At 58.2% G+C, this 17,270-nt stretch overlaps 2 protein-coding genes across 7 annotated transcripts in view; one reads left to right on the top strand and one right to left on the bottom strand.

Annotated features, from left to right (window-relative positions):
- RNF213 (ring finger protein 213) overlaps positions 1-2,145 on the top strand; it is a 94,758-nt gene extending 92,613 nt beyond the window's left edge. For all 4 annotated transcript variants that reach the window (XM_075993998.1, XM_075994001.1, XM_075993999.1 and 1 more), the window contains one exon: positions 94-2,145. In XM_075993998.1, coding sequence (XP_075850113.1) covers positions 94-129 — 36 coding nt within the window. In that variant the 3' untranslated portion in view covers positions 130-2,145. The remainder of the gene's footprint in view (positions 1-93) is intronic.
- ENDOV (endonuclease V) overlaps positions 1-16,187 on the bottom strand; it is a 36,072-nt gene extending 19,885 nt beyond the window's left edge. The window contains exons 1-9 of one of the 3 annotated variants that reach the window (XR_012912990.1): positions 16,085-16,187; positions 15,583-15,754; positions 11,991-12,125; positions 11,700-11,739; positions 10,632-10,744; positions 9,640-9,708; positions 9,130-9,258; positions 6,798-6,871; positions 5,537-5,885 (exon numbers count right to left, since the gene is read on the bottom strand). Coding sequence is in view for 2 of the 3 variants with exons in the window: in XM_075994004.1 (XP_075850119.1) it covers positions 5,651-5,885; positions 6,798-6,871; positions 9,130-9,258; positions 9,640-9,708; positions 10,632-10,744; positions 11,700-11,739; positions 11,991-12,125; positions 15,583-15,754; positions 16,085-16,140 (1,023 nt within the window). In the remaining variant the exon portion in view is untranslated. Of the gene's footprint in view, positions 1-5,310; positions 5,886-6,797; positions 6,872-9,129; positions 9,259-9,639; positions 9,709-10,631; positions 10,745-11,699; positions 11,740-11,990; positions 12,126-15,582; positions 15,755-16,084 lie in introns of those variants that run through there. The other 2 variants (XM_075994004.1, XM_075994005.1) reach the window with 2 other exon arrangements.
- Positions 16,188-17,270: the final 1,083 nt, after the last annotated feature.

Genomic DNA, 17,270 nt, shown 5'->3' with positions numbered 1-17,270 from the left:
CTGCCGTTCTACTGAGCACTGGAAAAAGGAACTGATTGGTGCCTGTATGTTATTTGGGAGGCTTTTACATGCTCTCTCTTCTTGGTTTTTCAGCCTGAGAGACACTCTGGTAGTGTGCTTGGAAACTAAAGAGAGTGAAATTCTTCCTGAAGTGGAGTACCAGTTCCCGGGAGAGATCCTGCTCTCGAATTGTGTCTGCGTGTGGAAAATGGCGGCCGCGCTGAAACGGGATCGACAGAGGCGATAGCATTGCCTCCTCAGCGCTATGTTTGGGGAGACTTGGGGGGAAGGCTCTGGCCCCGCACCCACGGCCGGGATCCCACCACCGGCCGCTGCCGCGGTGAGTGCTCAGGAGGAAGCTGTTGGCGCAGCACTCAACGCAAGACCAGGGTGTGCTGTGTGAGCTGCTTCTGAAACAAGGATGTATCCAAACTTCCTCATCCTGTGAAATCTGTTCGTTCGAGGAGTCGACGAAGACTACGTGGAATTGGAAATAACCTGCCATCGTTTACATCGCAGGAGGGACAAAGAAGCTTCTCAGCCTCACAGGCAGTGATGGCCGGTGTCTGGAACCTCTGGCACTTCCTCAGACACAGGTCCCTCCTCAGACTACTGCATAATTAGAGGGAGGGGACAAAACAGATCACTAGTTTTGCCTTTATCCTTTTTCTAAGTTATTCTATACTCAGGAAAGAATCTGGTTTTCTTCTTTCTTCCATGACCTTAAATTCTGAGTACTATACAGATATTTCTGGGTTTCCAAGAAGATGTGAAAAAGTAGTAGCCTTTTCTGTCTTATCACAAATACAAGAAAAATCAGGACATTCTGTAAGTGCCTTAAGACCAAACTAACAAGATCCCAGCAGACCCTCGTGAGTCACTGCCACGTCTCAGAGGGCGAGAGCCAGAGAGCCTGCGTTGTGAAGAGCTCTGGGCCGGCGTCAGGGACACTTCTGGGTCTTAGTTTCCTCACGTACAAAGAGAAGGGAGTGGGTTGGTGGGCAAAGGTCCTTACAATTCTAAAACGTTTAAATTCTAAATGAACGTTGATTAATGTCAACTTGGATCAAAGGCATGGTTTTGGCAATCCTGTGGGGAGTTTTTGGTTGGCTAGCATTATGCCAAATGATCGCGCAGTTGTAGCGAGATCTCAACCTCCCCGAGTGTATGAATACCTAGGCCTTTATTTGGGTCTCAGCCAAGGCACAAAAACTAACACCCAGACAGAGTACAAAACCACTTAAATTTCTGAAAAAGGAGAAAGAAAACAGTCAAGTAGCCCTGACCTTGTGCTGCTTTTCTCATTGTGTTATCTTTCTCCCCTCTCCCCGCCAAATCTACTTTGGTACTTACGACCTCCCTAGACTAATCCCTGTTCCTGGGTAGCTCAGTACCCACTTGCACTGAGATCACAATAGCAACTGTTTACAAGTTAGAGGCAATATTCTTAATATGCATTTAAAGTGAGTTAATGACTCAATCAACTCGCAATTGGGCCCAAGGAGTGAAAGCTACAAAAATTCAAAATGCTAGTGTAGGACACGGCCGTGCACACCTTGAGCACCACTGGCGGGAGGTGCAGAAGGACGGCACCATTTTCATCACTTTGATACGTGCTTCAGTGCTTGACGGAGTCAGGCAGTAACATTTCATACAATATCCACTTGCATTTAGTAACCTGTGATTGTTTTATCATTCTGAACTATGCAAAGCCACTCCCCACAGACAACTGCATCCTGGACTGCCTATTTAATAGATGTGGGGAGTTGGGGTTGGCATGTTTTCATCTCTTCAACTTGTATTTGGAACTCCTTTGATACCTCAGCTGGCAGGAAGCTCACCCTGGCCATCGGGTGGCAGCTCACATCCAGTTTCTCACTGTGCCACACCTTAGCAGGTGGGAGACAGGGGTCAATCTCTGGCTATGAAAGCCTTTCCCCCCCCTCCTTTGGCCTGGAATTTTTTCTCACTTTTAGTAAAGATTTTTAATTAAGATGTTTCATTTTGTATGTTATGCTTTAAAACCTTAACTGTCATATCCTGCATTATGTTGTTTGTACAAAAATACACTGGCCTAGCACAGGCAAAAGTACATTTTATTTTACTTGTCATACCTGTTTTAATAAACTTGAGCTTTTCTGCTAAGGAATCCTTCTCTTTGGAGGCAGAGCTTCTATTCATGGTGCATGGACATCAACGAGGCTTCTGGGGTTTCAATTTTTGCAGAAATGTTGTTACTGAAGTATCCATGAAGTGGAAGGGTCAGTACAAAAAATGTACATTCTGGTTTAGAATGTGAGACGGTAAACTTTTCCTCTGGACAGAAGGACAGCAGAACTGTTGGGTCCAAGGTGAAGTTTAGTGCCACTCCCCGTGGCTGATCTCAGACTTACAAGCTGTGTGGAGTCCTGGAGGGAAGCTGTCCCGTGCCCCGCCTGACGTGACTTTGCTGGAAGCAGCAGAGCTGCAGCCAGCAATGTGCAAGGAGAGGAGCTAACTCCTGCCAATGCCTTGGGTTGTGAGAGGGGAGGAGTGCCTCGTAACAGGAAGGAAAGGTAGTGAGGGACTGGGGGTGGGGTGGGGGGGCTGCAGGTAGGCTCAGTGTCATGTTTGAGGGGTAAAAATGCCACTCAAAAGTGGAAAATTGCATTTTCTCTTCCAAAGAGGAAGGTTCCTTCAGGAGAGAAACCTGTGGTCTGGAGCCACAGCTAGAAGAGACATGCTGGTCTACAAAGAAGACGTACTTTGTCCTGCCGCCAGGCTTGCCTCTTGACCCCACGGTTTCTGTTCCAGACCCCAGGTAGTCACTCGTCTCATATATTATCCACTTGCATCTAGGAAACTCAGTTGCCTCATCTCCCACCCTCCCAACCCCTCTACTCATTTTCACTCCCACCCAAATCCATTTCCTTGGACATCTCCCTATAGCACGCTGCAGGTGACTTACCTGAAAATCTTAACAACTAATCATTGTCCCCTTGAAGACATTATTGGGAGTGCAAATTATTTACCTACCTTCGATGGTTACAAGATTTAGTCATTTGTCAACTGAGACAGCCAGGAGCTATTTCAGTTATTCCCATGTGTTCAGGCAATTCCAATTTAAAAACAAACTTCCAGCAATAAATGATCATTGGGAAGAAAAAGTCAGCTCAAAGTGCCAGCTAAGTAGGTAAGTCTACTTCAGTCTAGCCATGCATGTGCCCGCTAGTGTGCTCCAGGACAGCCTTCCTGATTTTACACATCAAATCCAGGCTCCAGAGGGGAGGCCCAGAGCAGACCCTATCTTGGGGGCCGAGGGCCCACCTGCTTCTGGCTCCCGAGTGGTGCAGGCCCGAGCCTCCCGCAGACCAACACAGGCCCAGTGGACACTCTCCTCCGTGTGGGAGGTGTCTCACCAAATGCTTGAAGGGGGAAAAATTCCCGTTTTCTTACTGATTATTTTTCTAGATGACTTCATTTCTAAGAAGGGGGTAGTGGAGAGGGAGGAGGAGGAGTGAGGAGGGAGGGAGCGCTGAGGCGGCGGCAGGAGAACAACAGAGCCAGGCCGGGAGCCTCGGCCGGGCCGGGGGCCGTCTGTCCTGACCCCAGGTTTCCAGCCATGTGTGGGCGTTTCTTCCTCCCATGGGACCCGCCAGCCCCCCACCCCTGGGGCAGAGGCTGGCTCTCGTCCAGCAGGGTCAGGAGGGGAAGGGGCTTCGGGAGCTGTGTCTGGGGTGTGCCGTCCCCCGCCCCCCCTCCCCCCACAGACAGAGCTGAGAATGATTCCGGGACAGACGTCTCCTCGTCCCACACGCCACTGGGAACAGCAGAGCCCACTCTGGCCGGCCCAACGGAACCCAGTGCGGGATATTAGGAAGCTCATAGAATCTTCCAGAGAGCCTTGGCCTCCATGTAACCAGGGGCAACACCCACCACACGGCCTCCCCTACTGGCACAGACCCCCGCAGGCCACACTGGCTGCTTCAAACACCAGGGCCCTGTACCGTCACCCTCGCCAGACAGGGGTCCTGGGAGTGTTTGCTTTCTGCTATCACTCACTTCCAAGCTCAGTCAGGTGGTCTGGGCGCCGGAGCAGGCCCTGTGCCTGCAGTGTAGCCTCGAGGGAGGCAGGGAAAAGACACAGACCCCGGCCTGTCTCCCCCCACCCCAGCTTCTGCTGCTTTGGGGTGGTGCAGGGCAGAGCCCCCCCTGCTATGGTGAAGGGACCCCTTGGTCCACTGGGCAGAGGTCTTACAGAAAGCCAGACTCCACAGAAAGGCCCGAGTGCCCAGGGCTGACAACCATGGCTCCTCCTCTGGCTGCTGACCCCAGAGGCACAAGGGCCGAGCCGCCGCGCTGGGGTGCTGCTTGCGCCCTCACACTGCGGAACGGGCGTGTGGGTCTGGCCCACGGTGCAGACAGTCAGCAGCCCGAAATGACCTGGCCAGTTCCTACTGTCCTCGTGCCCAAACCCAGCCCCACGCCCTGGTGACCTAAGGCACGTCCCTAAGAGCTCTCTGGGCTGGGAGCTCCCTGTACACCCACAGCTATGACAAGCACAGGGGGTGTCTCAGTCACAGGATGGGGAGCGAGGAAGCCTGTGTGGGCTGTGACTGTGACTGTGACCCATCCTGTGACTGAGACGCCCCTGTGCTTGTCACAGCAGTGGCTGCACAGGTGCGCAGGAGGACAAAGCGCATCATCAATAGGAGGCGGGACCTGGGCCAGTCCTCTTGCCCATAGGCTCCCCGTGAGGCACCTGTGGAACATGCTGGAAACTGCTTCCCCCAATGAACACCCAGGGACACTGCAGCACCTGATGGCACCTGGTCACCCTGGCAGCCCCAATGAGCATCTCGCCTCCTCCTGTGCCTGCTGTGCCATGGGGAGGGGTCGGCTGGGCGCCGCACGCACAGCCCCACTTGTCCTGGAGTAAGCCCACTTCTTGTGGAAATTTCTAGAATAGAGGCTGCACCATCAAGTGAGGGCAGCTACATAGGCTGGGCCTCTTCTGTACCTGCACCCCTGCGGCCCAGGCCTACAAATGGGCTTTAGGTTGGGAGCAGTGGGGAGATGGGGCACGGCACCCTGCCTCACAGTGCAGACTTTCCCTGAGTGTCCCCCGCCCCCGCCCCACCCTTGGCTGAAATGAGGCTCACCTCCCCCTCCTCCCAGGCCACGCAGCTGCACCATGGGCAGCACAGGTGTTGGGCCCGAGGGACAGCAGGCGGTACCGAGGCCCAGCCACCCCAGCTCAGAGCCCTCCCAGGTTAGGGCGGAGGCGGCTCAGCAGGGCTGGTTTACAAACGAATCCTGGGAAACAACAGAAACGAGCAAGCAGAGCCGGTGTGTTCAAAGGGGCGGGTGGAGCAGCAGCCAAGGGGCTTGTCCAGGCTGGCGACCCTGAATCCTCTTCCCAGCTTCAGGAAGGTGTCTCACACGCTGTCAGACAGGTCTGGCACTGGGCTCGTGGGCTCTGTCTTCCTCTAAGGCACCCTGACCATGGACCACCAGCTAATGCCAGAGCAGGGAGGGACGGTCACCTCCAACCTACCTCGAGCGGTGCTGTGCCTGCTATGTCCCCGTGAGTGGCGCAGTGTCTTCAGGGACTGGGCGCTCCACCCACAGCTGGGAGGTGAGGTCCCCCAAAGTCCCTAGAGACGAGCTCCTACAGGCGGTCATGGTCCCGAGGCCGGAGTTGGGTGGCTGGTGGTCTTTGCATCTTCACGGTGTCCAGCTCCACTCGACGGCCGGCCTTGCCCTGTTGCTCCTGGGAGGCTGGCTTTGGGGCTTTCAGGTCTGTCCTAGCACCTTGGCTGCGGTGCGCTGGAGGCCTGGCCTCACTGGTGGGCTCTACTGAGACTCCTTCGGGGCAGGACTTTGGCCTCTGCACTTTCTGGTTCCTGGTCACGACGTGGAGAAAGGAACAGCAGCATCAAAGGCCAGCTCCAGCCTGAACTCCCCCTTGCTCCCCAGGTGGTCCCTGGAAGCTGCGGCAGATCCGGGTCCCCAGGGCCTGCTATGGGGCAGGCAGGATGGGATGGCCGAGCTGGGCAGCCCTGGGAGAGCTCAGCAGTCCCCTCGATGCTCCCTCAGGTGTGAAGGCAGCTTATGAAGGCCTAGGGACAGCCTCGGCTTGGAGGGAAATGGGCAGAAAGGGAGAGCAGCTCGCAAGCAGCTCCTCAGGAGAGGCAGCAGCCCCCAGGCCTGGGCGCCTGGCAACCTCCACCCAGGGGAAGGGAGCAGCCGCTCAGTGAAGCTCCGCACAGGCCTGAAACCCACACTGCCGGCTGAAACCCGCTCTGCTGCTTATCAGCACTCTGTGCCTCAGTATTCTCATCTGTAAAGGGGATCAGTATCACAGCAAGACTGCTAAAAGGATCAAACAGTCTGCGCAACGTGTTTAGAACAGCGCCTTGCGCTGTTAGCTGCGATGGCAGCCTGTGCCCGCACAGCCTCGCTCTGTCTCACAGGGACCAACAGGAGAGGAATGACCACACCTGCCCTGGGGTGAGGACACCGAGCCTCGGAGAGTGCAGACAGCACCACAGCTTGTGCACGGCTGGGTCGTGTCTCACCCCAGAGGCCATGCCCTTCCTGCAGAGCCTGTGCTCAGCCCTATTGGGCGGCGGGGCTTGGGCCAGACAGCCATGATCTGAGGGCTCTAGGGGGAGGGGAGGTGTTTCTGGATAGTTCTCGACAGACTCGGAGGCCACACCACTGTCCCCTCCTTCGAGGACCCCTGCGGTGCCCCCACCAGGGTGTCTGCCGGACACTTCCTTCATGCAGCTGCCCCGGCCTCTCTAGGCACTCACCTCTCCTGCCCAGGGGCGGGCGGCCCAGGAAGCTCCAGGGTCCTGCGGATGTGCTCTCGGGAGCGGATGTCAGCCTGGAAGAGAGGGGAGAGGTGCTGGGTCCTGAGCTGGCCTTCGGACCGCCCTGCCCTGCCCAACATCCTAGAGCAGGTGCCTCCATTCCCTGCGCAAGAAGCCCACCTGGAGCGCACGTTTCGCATAGGTGCCACTGTGCACAGACACCGCTCTCTGGGGACCTGGGCAGTAGCCCATTGGTGTGTGGGTGACAGGGCTGCCCAGAACCCCAGGGGCAAGGCCCTGGAACAGCAGTTTCGAAACCGAACCTGGCAGTCCCTGAGGGGCCCAAGCAGCTTCGAGCAGACTGGCTAAGGGTGGGGTCCTGGGTCTCCCCCCGGTGTCAGCTGCTCGGCTCCCACTGGGTCACAGCTTGAGCTGCCCTGCAGGTTTCGCTTCAGCCAAAGGTTTCCCTGCTCAACCCTCTTCTCCAAGGACTCTCCGCCCAGCCGGTCTGTCCTGTCTCCCGACTAGTACCAGTGGTGACCCCGGTCCCATCTCCCAGATCACCAGAATAAAGAGGGCCTGTGGGCTGTGGGCGGGGACCAGGGCAGACCCCAGCGGGGAGGGCCACAGAACAGGGCTCAGGTCTCAGTGGGAAGCCCCTGAGCCGGGTGGCCCTGGGAAGCCTGAGATCCAATCTCCCAGTGGCTTAGATCAGCTTCAGGGCCACGTGACAGACAGCGACAGGTAATCCCTCCTGCTGCTCCTGCTTCAGGAACAGGGAGGGCCGGTGGGCAGGTACCCATGACGGACAGGTGACCCTTCCTGCTGTCCCCTGCAGCAGCCCAGCCTGGCCAGCAGGAGGGCGCTGTGACCCAGGGGCTGCGCCAGAGCCCCAGAGGAAGGGCCCAGACGCCAGGACGGGAGAGGGCAGCCGCTGACCCCACCCCGCACGCTCTCCCAGAAGCTTCCGGAGGCAGCGACAGGAGGGAAACTGTTAAGAGGCGAGTAGGCCCAGGCAGAAAATCAGCCATGAGCCAGAGCCGCCCTGGTGGACAGGACGGTCACCCCCTCCCAGCAGCGGGGAGACCGTGGGCTCCGGGCGCAGACTGGGCGGCACGTCCCATCCACTGCTGGCTCTTCTTCCTCTGGGATGTAGACCCAGGACGTGGCAAGCTCTTCACGTGCTCTGCACAAAACCTTGCCCTATTTGTAGGTGCTCCAGGTACTTTACAGGCCAGCTGTCCCCTCCCCCACAAGGGCAGGGGCCACTGCTCCTGTCGGGGAAATCCAGGCGGAGAGGGACAGAGGCCTGCTGCACCGCACCCGGCAGGTCTGCGGCAGCCCAACCTAGAGGTCCCTCGCTGAAGCCTGGGGGGGTCTCTTGGGTTTTCTCCCAGGCCACACAGCTGGGTTGGAAAGGAAGGGGAAAGGCCTCCTGGGAAAAGGAGACGCTGCTCGCAGGCTTTGGAACCCACGCACCTGCCACCCAGCGATGCTCTGGATGGGGAGAGGGCGAGGCGAGGCCGAGTGCCACGGACGTGTGCGGGCTGCTGCTGCCCCCTGGAGGCCACGCCGCATGCTGCAGCCGGGAGGCACGAGGCCCAGGAGGTGGGAATGGCGGGGGCCATTGGGTGGGGGCATTTCCACTGAGCGGCCCGCCCTGCCTCTCTGCTGAGTGGCCGCCCCAGCACAGGCTGTGGGGCAGGGAGCGGGGAAGACGGGAAGCAGCGGAGGCAGCAGGCCACGGGGCCCCTGGTCCAGACTGAGCGCGTGAGCTCGCAAGGCCCGCGGTGGGCATCTTGCACCCGGCTGTGTCTCTCGCCACAGGCTGAGCTCTTCCTCGGCCCAGCTGACGGGTTCGCAGAGCTCCGACCCCTGCATCCCAGAGCACCAGTTACGGTGCTGGGTGCCCAATGTGCCACACCTGTCCCCCGGCTGGTGTCTCAGGTGCCACTGCAGCAGTCCTGCAAGGGCCTCCTCCCTCCAGGTCCTGAGGGGCTGAGTGGGACTCTAGGACACCGGCTGATACAGGTGATTCCCAAGCGACCCTGGAATCTGGGCATGGGAGGCTCCGAGAGGCTGAGAGGCTGCATGCGGGGCACAGCAGGTGACCTCCTGGGAGCTCCGTACCCTCGGTCCACTCTCCTGCCTCCGGGACCCAGCAGGAGGGCCAGCTTGCTCTCCAGCAAGGTGCCGTGGACCTGCCTTGCCTGGGGTCCTGTCCTCATGTCACTGCGCTCTGACCCCAGGTGAGCTGATGGGGAGCTCATGAAGGGAAGATGGTGGGGAGCAGAGGAGCACGTCCCCCCTGCCACACCCCGTGGCCACCCACCTGGCGCACGGGCTCGGGGATCCGGAACCTGCAGCAGCGGTGGGTCAGGCGCACGGCCGTCTCCAGGCCCATCTTGTGGCCCACAGAGATGTAGAGGGGCTTGGTGCTGCGGTCGTGGCTCCGCAGGGCCTGTGACAAGGAAGAAGAGGGCAGTCCTACGCACTGGCCACTGGGACGCGGGCAGAACCGGCCTCGGTGGCTGGGGCTCTGACACAATGTCCCGGGCAGCAGGAGGGAGCCTGGAGGTGTGGGGTGCTCTCGGGGAGCCTTCCTGCTCTCTGGGCACAGGGCCGCCCCGCCCCACAGTGGGTGGGGTGAAACAGGTGCACACATCACATCCCGGGGCCCTTGTGGCTGGAGGATGGGGAGAAGAACACTGTCCGGACTGGGCATGAGTGAGCGTGTGCATGTCTGGGTGCACATGCACGCGTGTGTGAAGGAGCTGCTGCCCGGGCCACCCTGCCTCTCGGACACAGGCCCTTGCTGGGGCACAGGGCCCGGGCCACGCACCATTCCCAGGACGGTCCCAGAGCTTCCCGTCAGAGGGAAGGAGTCTCCTCCGGCCTGCAGGAGCTGGATCTGCAAAACGGGGAGGAACACTGGGAAACGCAGGGCTTCTCTGGGCGGGGGCTGGAGGCGTGCCTGGCTGTAGCTGCAGCAGTGGCTGCCGGGCCGGGGAAGGGCAGGGCCTGACCTCACACGGGAGCCTGAGACGGCCCTGAGCACACAGTGGCGCAGTCGGGCCTGGGTCAGGGCGCTGCCCACAGGCCTTGCCAGACTGGTAGAGACACAGGAGTCACCTGCTGCCCAGTGGGCCGCGACCAGCACTGAGGCCGCTTCCTTCCTGCTGCTCTTTCCGCTTTGGGCATTATTTGATTCAGCTCAGAAAACCATTATTTTGAGGGGTGGGTTGGCCCACTGAGCGGACCTCGCGTCCCTGTCAACTCAACAGACTCCTACTGAGCGAATGCTCCATGCGGGGACCCGAGAGCCCAGAGAAACAGGAGATGTGGGCTTTGCTCTCGGAACTTCCCGTCCCGCAGGAGAGCCGGGTATGTCACTGGCTCCTACCAGAAGGGCCTCAGAGGAAGGAGGAGGAAGGGTGCTGGTGGCAGCTCTGGGTGGGCTGTGGTGTGTGGCACAGAGGCAGGGCCTGGAGACCACAAGCACCTGAGTGTCCTGGGGAAGGGATAGGTGGCTGGGCTGGAGCAGGGGTGGGAAAAGCACCAAGCACCGCTGGGACAGCTAGAAGCCCGCCCTGTCCCCAGGACCTACTTGGTGTGCAATGGCAGCAGAGGTGAAGGGGACGAGAGAGGCGAGCACACCCACGAGGCGGGAGGGAGCTAGGGGAGTCCCAGCACTGCCCACAGGACCCCAAGAGGAAAGCGGGGCGGCCCCAGAGGAGAGTGGGTCTTCCTCACTCCAGGCCACCATCCAGGGACAGCATGCGCAGGCCAGGCCACCCAGGTATCCCCGTGCCCAGCCCTTGGGCTCCTGTTTACCTTCTCCTTGTGCAAGGCGTTGTTCTCCAGCCCATCCACGTGCAGAAGTTTCTTGGCCACCCCAATGCAGGGTAGACCCGTAAGGACGCCAAGGTGACAGGCCACCCCAAAGCCTGCCAGGGAACAGACGGTGTGGCTGGAGCGCCTAAGCCCTGCAGCCTGGAGACGTGGGGATCGGACAAACCAGAATCTCACCGAGAACTTGCCCAAGTGAGCAGAGGGCTGTGGACGGGCAGAGGCTGGAGAGACCAGACCTGCGACCAAGCTACCCTGAGGTGAGGCCCTTCTGCCCCAACTTCCCGGGTGTGAGGCTGGGCGAGGCTTCCCTCCACCTGGCGCAGTTGGCTGCCTGTGGTGTACTCGCTCAAGACACCCTCCTCCGCTTCTCATTTTCGGAGCTCTACTTCCTCTCCCCTTACCAGCTACCCTCCGGCCTCTGCATCTGGCCCCTCCACATCTGGGCCTCCTGCTGGGTGGCCTGCACTATAGCAGCCAGAGTCCCGGCACCACATCTAGGTAGGCATGTGGCCACCCTTTGGCTCTGGACTGCCACGCTCTGGGGACAGCTGCTGGGGAAGCCTTGTCTGGGGCTGCGGCTGCGCTGCCCTCACATTTGCATCTGACGGTAGAAGGGCCCAGTTCCACCAGCACTGCTCCCTGGGCCACAGCTCCCCAGTATCTGAGGGGGAATGGGTGCGCCTATCTGGTTTCGGGTGAGGACACCTGGCTGGCAGGTACTGGGCGGGCAGCCGCAGGGGCTACTCTTAGCTCGGACCCTGTGATGTTTTGTAGTGGTCAGGTCTAAACTGGATGGTGGCACCTGGGCAAGTGCAGGGCGCTGCAGGGGAGGCAGGGAGCGGGCAGGAGCAAGGTGAAGAAGGGGGCGTCATTTCCTGGCTGGAAAATTATGTGTCCTGATCAAGAAAATGAGCCAAGAAAGAGCCGAGGGTGCTGCTGGCAGCAGAGGCCATGGGGGGGGGGGGGCGCGGGGCGGGGAGGGGCTCGAGGCATATTGCTCGGGGACGTCAGAGGGGCCCCCATGACCCTCTCTTTCAGGAGCAGGATTACCTCGGTGGTGGAGCACCCCGTTTCCATCCACGAGAATGACCTGCAGAGCCACGGGGAGAGTCACAGGGTCAGCTGAGCCCCCCTCAGCCCTGAGGCCGGGGCCGCCCTGGGGCAGAAAGTGGGGACTGCCGCTTCTGGCATCCAGCTTTCTACAGAGGAATCTCACTCCTCTCCTCCAGAAAGCTCACGCGGTCTCTCCCTGCTACGGGTGGTGGCAGCAGCCTGCAGGGGCCTTCCTCCCCCAGGGGAAGCGGAGGGGCCTTCCTCCTGTCCTAGGAACGAGGCACCTGCCTGGGGCATGAGGCCCGGCTCCTTCGCCTGCAGCCGCCGCACGGCATCCGCCAGGAAGGGCACCTCTCGGAAGGCCAGGAAGCCTGACACGTAGGGGGCCGTCAGGCTGACCATGCGGCTCTCCTCGTACACCACCTGCCACAGGCATACTGGTCAGCGGGTGGGCATGACTCCTGCACCTGCCCTCCCTCCACCCTCCACCCCATCACTTCTTTCATCCGTCCATGCCAACAACCCTCCCTCTCCCCCACTGCCCCCCTATGGGATGATAGCTTGGAAAGAAAGGGCTAGGGGATGTGCCCTGCAAATCAGTGCTGGGAATTCAACTCCATGTCATTCAAAGCAGCCCCCCGGACCTGGTCTGTAGGAGGGGCCCTGGGTCTGTGTCTCTCTCTGGAACTCGGCTAAGGTTGGCAGCCAGCCTCAGCCCACCTGCCCCTTGCTCTCTTCAAGTCTCCTCCTTTGTAAATTAAAGCTGACACTACCCTACCCCCCACCTCCGTGGGTTGCTGGAGGCTCAAAGAAGACAAAGCTCCAGAAAGCACTTGCACAAAGAGCCAATATCGCATTTACACTCTGCAGGGCCCTGGGGGAAAGGCCATGTCTTCAAAGAGGTTGTCAGAACAAAGCAGGCAACACTGGCTTCATGAAGAGATTTCAAATAACTCAGAAACAGCACAGTTGTGATCTCAGAGTGAGACAGTCTGAAAGAGAACAGGGGTCCCCGTGGATGGGACAGTCTCAACAGAACCCTAAGGCTGCAAATACTCCCCTAGAGGAAGGGGAGGATGCCATGCTTGGTGGCGCCCAGGATGGCAGGGGCGACTCAAAAGCCTCTGTGAGCTCGAGGCGGCGTGGAGCGCTTCCGAGGAGAGGCAGCAGCTGGGTCTGCAGGGGGAGGCTAGAGTCAGGGGCCTGCATGGTCGAGAGCTTTCCAGAATTGCTGGGGAAAGCCCAGAGAGCTTTGCAAAGTACAGCTCCCTTTCTTAGGGTTTCTCTGGCAAAGAAATTATTTTTCAAACTAAAAAGACCCTAACACACAGCATGGAAGAGGGCAGAGCTGTCAATACCTGATTAGGACATTAGAAGGCGTCCACTTAGAGTACAACACGGCAGACTCGAGTCTGCTGACCCTGTGCTTTCACTGCAGTCAGACTGGCTGGGACGCAGACCCGCGTTTGCCCCTAGACATGGCACACCTTCTCCGGAGCCTCTGCCTGCCTGCATCTGTTACCGAGGCCCCCAGATCTCTTGGTTACAGCCTCCAAATCACAACTTCCGCTCCTCCCGGGGCTGGGGCAATAATTAAATATGCCTCAGAGAACTGATGACTCTGTATTAGAATGGAGGGCTGGAGTTTGTCCTTTCGACACTGTCATCAATAGCTCACAGGAAACTTATCAATGACCCAAAGTAGGGAGAGTCCAGTCCCAGGAGTGAAAAGAGAATTTGGGTTTATAGTGAACTCAGCAGGCTGGACTGCTGAACCCCGTGAAAGGTGACTTTTCCAAAGTCCTTTCCTTGGCTAAACTTTCACAGCCAGGGACAACAAATGCTGACTAAATACCCAAGTAGCAGGCTCTCTGCTTGGGGGTATCACCCTACCCCTGAGAAGCTATAGTCAGTGGGAAAAACAGAATTGTCAACAGCTTGCTTAAATATGACTTGAGCAGTGCTGTAACAGCACACGCATCAAAGAGAGGCCTAGGACGCAGACAAGAGGGTGATTAATTCAGAGCCAGGGAAAGTCAGAGGGAGAAGCGGATGATCTCACTGCTCTCCACACACGCACTCATTCATTTCCCCCACCCTGCGAACTGGGCATCAATACCACCATCCTCCTCAAGTTACAGAAGAGGAAACAGAAGCCAAGAGTGGTGAGGTGGGGAGTGGCAGAGCTGGGGCATGAGTGAGCAATCTGGCTCCTGGGACTATGCTCTGACCCCAATGCTGGCCTACACAATGGCCAGGGGACCTCTAAGGTCAGGGACCACTAAATACCCAGATCTTAGCACACAGTGGGCACTCAACACATTTGTGCTGAATATGGACTGAAAGGGGCCTTCCAAGTAAAGCACAAAGCCACCAAGGCAGGAAGACGTCTGCCATCTTTGGGAGCAGGCAGAGAAGCAATGACAGGGGAGCCACCACCAAAGCTGAGAATCCGCAAAGGTTTCCTTGTCAAACGCTTCTTTGGTCAAGGTTTTCTGAGCTTTCGACTCTAAGAGAATCACGGATCTATTTCAGGAAGATTCGAGTGTCTATGTGCCAGGCATCGGGTTAGGTGCCTAGGCTACCACTGGTGGGCGAAATGACATGGTTTCCACCATCGTGGAGTTTACATTCTGATGAGGGAGACAGGCCAATTCCATTCCAGTGTGACAAAAAGGAAGTAGAGGGTTGCTGTTAGAGGGTCTAAATGTTTGTGTCCTCCCAAATTCATATGTTGAAATTATATCCCATATGCTATTAAGAGATGGGGCCTTTGGGGAGATGATTTTATCACCATGTGAGGACACAGTGAGAAGCTGGCAGTGTGCAAGATTGCAGAAGGCCCTCACCAGGACCAGACCATGCTGGCACCCTGACCTCAGACTTCCAGCCTCTGGAACCTCGAGAAATAGATTTCTGTTGTAAGCCTCCCAGCCTAAGGTACTTTGCTGCAGCAGCCTGAACAGATGACAACGAGGGTGCTGAGGGGCAACTCCTGGTCTGGTGGGATGAGAGGGGGCTTACTGGAGAGAGCAGCGTCTAAACTGAGCCTAAGAGATGAAGAGGAGTTATCCAGGTGAAGAATATTCCAGGAGAGGAAACATTACTGCAAAGGTTTGGCAGCAAACACAGCATGGCACCTTTGAGGGATTCCAAGTGGGTTGTAGGTTGTAGGTTGAAGGGCTGAGGCTGGTGGTGACAGCTGAGCCCATAGTGCCACATTAAGCAGGGGACAGATCACCAAGGACTTTTAAGGCATAGCAACAAGAGTGAACTTTATTTATCATGAGGTCAGGAACTTTATTTACTACAACTGAAGTGTGGTGCCACAAGCACACTTGCTTTTTAGGGAAATCACTCTGCCACCAGTACTGAGAATGGACCGCCTGAGCAACACTGGAAGCTGGGCATACATGAAGATACTGCTTGGGAAACTACAGGAGGGGGGATGGCAGCACAGGAAGGGAAGAGGGCTGAGAGGATGCAGCCAAGGGGACAGATTTCAATGACATTTAAGACGCAAAAAAAAAAGGGAGCTAGTGTGCAACTGGACGTTGAGGGGAAGGGAGGGGGCCGGGGAAGACACAGAGTTTCTGGCTTGGGGAACTGGGGGTATGGTGCTGCCGGTCACAGAGATGAGGAACCCAAGACGACAAGCAAACTTGGAGGTAAGATCATGGGTCAATTGTTAACAATCACACAATTCCCTTAGTTTTTTGCCTTTTTCTCCCTCTAAGCCTCCCCAGCCTATTAATGAAATCCTACAAACGAGAAGAAGGGCTCTGTCCCCGCAATGCTCCCTGTCCTGGAGCCCGTCTCTGAGCTGCGGCTAACCGGCCCACCGAGGGGCCGGTCCTAGCTCACCATCCCTCCCGGTTACCTTGAGCTCAGGGTAGCTGAGCACCACTAGCGAGGCACAGGCGCTGACACTGTCCCCTTTCACGAAGGACACGTCAACGCCCCCGACCCTCTGCAGGCCGGAGAAGGCAGGGTCCCCCTGCCAGGCCTCGGTGTCCCGATCTACGACGCAGGCCTTCAGCCGGGCTTGCTCCCTAGGAGGACGGAATGTCAAACCGGGCCTAGGGTCCCACCCTGGGCTCTCCCACTCCACCCCCGCGGCCGCGGCGTCCTCCGGTTCCCACAGAGCCAGTCCCCCGGGTCTTAGCCCCTCTCCTTCGGGTGAGGGCAAGGGACACGCCTGCGAGGGACAGCAGCGCCCGCCGCCCGCAGCAGACAACGCCTGAGGGCCCTTTCTCCCGCGCGGCAGCGGGCAGAGCGCCGGCCGCTCCGAGTCCGCGGCCGGGGCGTGGCGAAGCCGAGGGGTACGCGAAAGGCCGTGTGGCCTCAGCGCCCGGCGCCTGCGCGTCGCCCGACCCCATTACCGCGTCCACAGCGACAGGGTTTCCTTCGGCGGCCGCCCTGCCGCCTTCCGAGCCATGCCTCAGCCCGCTCACGTCACTTCCGTCAACGACAACGTCACTTCCCTGAGCGCCTTCCGCACACGCTGCCCGCCCTCGTTGCCATGGAGGCGCTGTGGTCGCTGCAGCCGCCGCCGCCGCCGCCGCCGGGAGCCGCTTCCCAGCGGCCCGGCTGCCCACCGTGGTCCTCGGGCCCTCGTGGCCGCCTCGCGGAGGCCCTGCGTGGTCACACACGCACACGTACGGCCTCGTGTTGCCCCCGCGAGCGATATCGCCTGGGGCGCCGGGACAGCTGGAGCCCTGACGCGTGACTGGCGCTAGGAGCCCTGGGACGCCGGGTTCCGCCCCCACAGAAGGACCGTCCCCGGAACACCCTGTGGAGACGCTGGTGAGGTATGAGTTTTGTCAGCATTCGCTCTCCTGGGGAAAGCACTTTCCTGGCGCTTGTTTTTCCCAGCTGCAAACGGGATTCACGGTGCTGGAGTGTGAGCTGGACCACTTGGGTGCGGCGCTCCCGGCGGCGAAACCCTGCCCACAGCCGCGCTCACGGTCGGCGGGTCCGCTTTCCTGTTGTGTGGTGAGGAAAGCTTTAAAGCACCCAAGCTTGTTTTACTTTACAGGCAGCTTTACTTGTCATGTAAATACCAGAATAGGTAACATACACATATATGTTTTCATTACGTTATTTTTAAATGTTCACAATTTCATTTTGACAAATGAAAAATTAGAAAAGTCACGTCACGGCTGTTGGCTAAAGTCTCCCTGCCCGTTCATCTGTGGATGTACCGAAGTAATGAAACGACCCTGAGGGGATTAGAAAAGCGCAGAATGCAATATAAATGCTAATTGCGGCTCCAAACTGTTAATATTCAGCCCAAGGACACAGGTTTTCTCCACCCACCTCCCCAGGTGATAAGCAGCATTGCACTCAGCACTTTCTGTACTAAATGAGGGACGCTGTCCTGGAGCACACTAGCGGGCACCTGCTTGGCTAGACTGCCGTAGCTTTACCTGCTTAGCTGGCCCTTTGAGATGACTTTTTCTTCCCAATGATCCTTTATCACTGGAAGTTTGTTTTTAACTTGGAATTGCCTGAACACACGGGGATAACTGAAATAGCTCCTGGCTGTCTCAGTTGACAAATGACTAA

The sequence above is a fragment of the Microcebus murinus genome, chromosome 18 (assembly GCF_040939455.1).
Source record: "Microcebus murinus isolate Inina chromosome 18, M.murinus_Inina_mat1.0, whole genome shotgun sequence".
Classification (NCBI taxonomy): domain Eukaryota; kingdom Metazoa; phylum Chordata; class Mammalia; order Primates; family Cheirogaleidae; genus Microcebus; species Microcebus murinus.
This window is presented reverse-complemented; position numbering and strand designations above follow the sequence as displayed.